General features: G+C 56.1%; 1 protein-coding gene across 1 annotated transcript; it reads right to left on the bottom strand.

Moving 5' to 3' along the window:
* Nucleotides 1-1151: 1151 nt before the first annotated feature.
* On the bottom strand, nt 1152-2108 carry LOC104683457 (glutathione peroxidase 1-like). The gene is given in 3 exon segments (XM_039558837.1): nt 1152-1746; nt 1859-2059; nt 2061-2108. Coding segments are annotated over 3 exon segments (600 nt in total). The 3' UTR covers nt 1152-1395.
* Between the last annotated feature and the right edge of the window lie 3537 nt (nt 2109-5645).

The raw sequence follows: 5645 nt of genomic DNA, 5'->3' as shown, positions 1-5645 counted from the left end.
TTATAGGTTAGTCCACACCAAGTTTATACTCAGTGCTACAAGATCTTGTGAGGAGTGGCTTGTAATGAAAATGTGCTCACGGAGCCATTTAAGGAGTGAAAATTTTCCTGTAGAAGGAGCTGAGCTACTGGGCAGAAGGATTGCAGGTGAAATTTGGCACAGGCTCATGATTTCCCACGGGAAACCAATCCTAATTCTAGCCATTTAGCAGTAGTCTGTAAAACCAGGATTGCTGAGCAGGGACAATATGTCAGAATTATTATTGAATCATAGAATCATTAAGATTGGGAAAGACCTCTAAGATCATCGGGTCCAATTGTAGCAACCTCTCATGAAGTAATTCTCAGCTCCATGGTTGGGAGGAGTCAAAGAACTGTCAGGGAAGAAGTGAAAAGAAAAAGGAAATATTTCCCGGCACACGTGCACTTGGGAGTGTCATATACAATTCCTGTGCCCAAAGGGCAACAAGGACACTCTGAGGCACAGCTTCTGTGGGCCAAGTGGTTGCATGGGGTGGTATTGCACTGGGAACATGGATGAACTGGTTTGTCACATGATTCCCTGCATCGTGAGGTGCTGGAGATGCACAAAGGTGCTTCAGGTCTCATGGAGGACTGGGCAAGCATGTGAGGATCTGTGTTGGGCCACCACTGATGCAAAATGGGGTAGAGCCAGTGAGGGGGCAGTGCCTCTGGGACAAGGGGAGGGACAGTGGGTGCTGCTCCTGGTCTAGGTCCCCCCAGGCTGCAGGATCGCTCATCTCCCTGCCCCAGCAGTTATCAGCCTGTTGTGGCCTGTTGCTGGTAGCCACGCTGGGAATTCATCAGCCAGTGTAAAACCATCCCCTGGCCATGTGCCAGCATGTTCCCTCTGCAGGGAAGCCTTAAGGGAGGTCCAGTGAGCAGTGGGGCAAGGTCTGTCTGTTCCCTGGTGCCCTCCCCCTCTGCCAGGCTTGTTACACGTGGGGCAGGACACGGTACTGATTCACAGCCTGCAGAGCCCATGCCCCTGGTTTAGTTCAGCCTGACTGCTCAGCCGTGCTCAAGTGCTCCAAGTCTGCCCCCATGAGCACCCACGTGGGCTGACAAACAGGTAACACACCCACCATGTTTTACCCAACTCACCCAGATTTACCACGCCACAGCCTTAAAGAAAGTACACATTTTTTTATTCAGAGAATCACAGTAAACTACTGAGACTCACAGCTGCTTGCCCCAGCATAGCTTCCCAAACATTCCCATGCAACTTTTGAAAACATCAAGCACACTTCAAGGATTTGGAAGATGCACCATCATAAGCAAAACCTGCATGAGACATTGGGATTTCTGCCAGAGCAGCAGCTCCCTGCGAGAAAAACAGGCAGGTACACAGCAAGGGGAAAGGGCAGAGAACTTTCTAGGGAACCTTCTGCAGAAGCAACTCAATGTCGTCCTGGATCTTGATGGTTTCGAAACGCCGGCTGTAGCGTTTGAAGGGCACGCCGTCGGGGCCAATGAGGAACTTCTCGAAGTTCCAGGCGATGTCGTTGCGGCAGACCGGGGACCAGATGATGTACTGCGGGTTGGTCATCAGCGAGGAGGGATCGTCGTGCGGGAAGGGCAGCGCCTCTTTCAGGAAGGTGAAGAGGGGGTGCGCGTTCTTCCCGTTCACCTCACACTTCTCGAACATGATGAAATTGGGCTTGTACCCGTTGCCAGGACGAACAAACTCGAGCATGGGAAGGATCTCATCGTTGGTGGCATTTTCCTAAGGAAACAAAAGCAAACCCGCCCCGAGCGCGGCCGGTGAGACACCGGCCGGGGTGGGCGGCTCCTCCCCGCTCCCCAGCCCCGCTCCCAGGGCCCGCCGCCCGCCCTACCTGGTGACCGAACTGGTTGCAGGGGAAGCCGAGGACCTGGAGCCCGCGGGGGCCGTAGCGCTGCTGCAGCTCGTTGAGCTGCAGGAAGTCGCGCGTGGTCGTGCCTCAGAGCGACGCCACATTGACCACCAGCAGCACCTTGCCCCGCAGCGAGCCCAGCGACAGCGGCTCCGCCGCGCCCAGCGGCCGCGCCCGCCAGCCCCGCCAGCCCCGCCAGCCCCGCCGCACGCCCGCCCGCCGCCGCCGCCATGGTGCGCAACTGCCGGGAGCGCGGCCCCACTCCCGCCGCCGCCGCGCCCCGCCCGCCCCGACCCGCCGGGAGCCGCCCCCGCCCCGCCCCGCCCCGCCGGGAGCCGCCACCGCCCCGCCCCGCCGCCCCCCGCTGCCGAGCGCTGCCCCGCGTTCGGCGGGGCGCGGAGAGTCGGCCCGGGCCGGCTCTGAAGGGCTCGGGGGGCTTTGATCAGTGAAATGCGCAGAGCGGGGTGGTTTTAAAATCCCTGGCTAACAGGGAAGTATCGCGGATCCTCAGAAACACTGTGGAAAAGCAGTAAAACACAGAGTGGTCCCAGGAGTTCCAGCCTTCTTAGTGACACGGCCACCCGCGTCCAGGGGTGGCACAGTGTGGCACCAAGGCTGCAGCATCCTCCGAGGACACCACTGCCGCCGAGCATGGCTTTGGGGAGAGAAACGCCTTCAGTTTGTGCATCAGGAAGAGGAACAGGAATGGCGCAAGAAAGAGGGGCAACAAATTCCCTTCTTCAGACTCCAATAGTTAATTTTCCCACCTCTTTGAGGCTGGTGAAGTCTACAACACAGGGTTACAGCTTGGTATATCCTCACTAGATAAAGAGAAGGAGGCTCCTTCTTCAACTTCAGGGGTTGCTTTTCCCCATCCTTGACTTTTCCATTTCTTCCCTAACTGCATCAGTCTGTTTTCAGGAGTGTTACATCATGCAGTATTGACTGCTCTTTTCCCTACAGATTCAAGGCAGCCCTAAGTGAACTGGGCTGTTTCTTGTACTCACACCAAGTGGCCCAGCTGTCCCTCCACCGGTCTTTGTGAACCTCTACCCTCCCCCAGAGCGCCCTGTGAAGAGGCAGGTCGGGGTCAGGCCTTGTGGCCATGTCCATGGGTTGGACCAGGAGGAACTGTGCAGCAGCACAGCCCGGCAAGAACAAAGAGCCAGGGCCTCAGTTCCAGTGCAGCTCCCAAGGGTAAGCAGGGAGCCCCTGCTGAGGCTCCTGCCAGCATCTGCGCCAAGTGAGCTCCATTCACAACAGCCCAAGGTCAGACAGCTGCTTATCAGCCCTGGCCCCCAGCCAAGGCAGCCTGGGCCCCCGCGCGGGGGGATGCGCTCAGACCCCCCCTTGCTGTCTGCTCTCTTTCATGCTTGGGAGCAGGGACTTGTCACGAAATGCCAGCTGTCACTAAGAGGCACCACATAATGCTGCCTCTCTGCTCTGGGTGCTCAGGTGACTGCAGGATCTCTGGGGGGGTTGCTTTGGGCCACTCTTGGCACCTGCCCCCATGACCGGGAACTGGAATAGTTCCAGTTCCTGGCCGTGGCAAGTTTTGGGGACTTTCCTGATTATCTCGCATCTTTGGGGACTTGCAGTGTGTTGCAGCAGTGATGGCAGGAGCCATGACAAGTGTCCTGAGAGAGATCAGAGCTGGAAAGCGGCTGATGTCATGAGGCACATGATCCATGTTTGCTCTTGAATTAATCGACGGTTACAGTCGACACAGACTCCTCCTCACCCACCCCCGGGCACCGCGAGCCACAGATCCTGAAGAAGAGGAATTTCCCTTCAGGGTGACCTCTAGGGCGGGGCCACATCTCTACTGCCACTTTCGACCTCAGACTGGCACCTTCAGTCCTCTGTCTGGTCCCAGGGAATTACTCTGAGTAGGGGAGTTTACTTCTGGGGCCCAGCTCTTTCCAGAGAAGCACAGGTTAGGGCTTTCCCTTCTTTGATGAGCGAGTTTTAAGGCACGGAATGAACTTCCTTGTTAGCTCAGAGCTATGGCCTGTGCCTGGACACATCCTGTGCAGCCTGCACTGAATCCAGAGGAGTGCCAGAAGCTCCAGGAGGACTAGATGGGTTCAGGGGACCCCTTCTGAGGTGTGTGACAAGTGACAGTTGCCCTACAAGGTCAAAAAATTGCTGTTTAACAGCAGCAGCGGAGAGTAATCACAAAGGCCACAAACCCACACCTTCTGGCCTCCTGCTTACATCATGTCCCCACTCCTGGTACTGAACTCCCTCCCCTGCCCTGGGGGCTGGCACTTGGCTCCTAACTTTTCCCCTGCCTCTTCCACAGCTCCTTGCCTGCCTGGATCACTCTCCATTAGTGCTGAGCTTTCATTTTCCAGGTCAGGTCTGGCCATCTGTGTCCTCAACTCAGTTTCATCCAGAGCAAATGTAGCTTCCAGAGGTGACAGATGTGGCAGGAACCCAGAGAGAGCCAGGCTGACAGCCCTCGAAGGCAGGAAAGCTGAGGACTGATAACTGAGTTGATGGTGTAGGTCAGCAAAAGCTCAGAGTCACTAAATGGGATAACAGTCACTGCTGGGTTGAGGAACAGCAGCAGATACACAGCCACAGGCTTTGAGGAACAGCCAACCTGACTCCAAACCCCTGTACAAGAGCTGTTCTGTAACTGTGGCCATAGCAAACTGCAACTACACATCCCTGCAAGACTGAAAACCCCCAGATTTGCTCAACTGCAACGCCCCCCCAAAGAAGGGAACCACAAATGAGCAACTAAACTTGTCAACAGGCCAGCAAATGAAATGCTCCCAGGCAGCCCCACAGCTGCAGCTGAGAACTTCCTGCTCTGCTCAACCCAGTCACCCTGCAGGGGGAGGCCAAGCACCCAGGAGAGGAAGGAGGGAAGGGCGGGGCGGGTGACAGCACTGGGCTTGTCAGACATTTCACTCTGGATGTCTGTGGCTGAAGAGGAAGGACAAGGACCAGACCAGGGCACTCCTATGACTGGGTCTGTTTCTCCTTTGCTGCAGGAAAAGCAATCAGGAATTGTCCAAAAAAAGAAAAAGTGACAGGGGTGTTTTGTAGACCATTATGGGATGCAGCCAGGTGCTCAGACATGGATTGTCATCAGCAACTGGACTCCCTCCTGCCCAGCCCAGCCCAGAGGCCCTCAGCTCGGCAGCAGCTGCTGTGAATACCAGCACGAGCATGGCGATGCCCACTGCTGTTCCTGGCCTTTCCTCCCCAGGAGCAGCACGATCTGCTCTCCAGCATGGGTGCAGCACAGGGCTCACACCTCGAGCCCAGCCCGTGCTGCAGGGCTTGAAGGCATCCCTCATGGAATGCCATGGCAAACACCCTGCCCCATGCAACCTCTGCCGCTGCTCCAGCGCAGCCCGGCTGCTGCAAACCATCACGTGCTCCCTCAGCAACACTGCATCTGCTCCTCCCTTCCTCCTACACAGCCTCCTCCTGCTCCTCTAGTCCCATGTTCAGGACTGACAAATCCAACTCAACTCATGCACCCTCATCTCATCTGAGTATCAAAAGCTCCTGGGAAGCTTTGCCGCTCCCTGCAGGGGCCAGGTGGGATACTGCACCTCTGCTCTGCTGCAGTGTTTGAAAATCACCACGAGCAGCAGACAGGTATCCCTTGCTGGGAAATTAAAATAAGTATTAAAGCACTTGCAACTGCTCAGTGAATTCTCTCTCAACTTTATCAAAAATGGTATTTCTGATTCAGGCTGTCAGACGCTGGGACAAAAACCCAGAGTGAGGAATACAGACACCAGGA

This window comes from Corvus cornix, chromosome 12 (genome assembly GCF_000738735.6).
Source record: "Corvus cornix cornix isolate S_Up_H32 chromosome 12, ASM73873v5, whole genome shotgun sequence".
NCBI classification, from domain to species: domain Eukaryota; kingdom Metazoa; phylum Chordata; class Aves; order Passeriformes; family Corvidae; genus Corvus; species Corvus cornix.
Note: the sequence above shows the minus strand (reverse complement) of the source record. Positions and strands in the feature narration are given on the sequence as shown.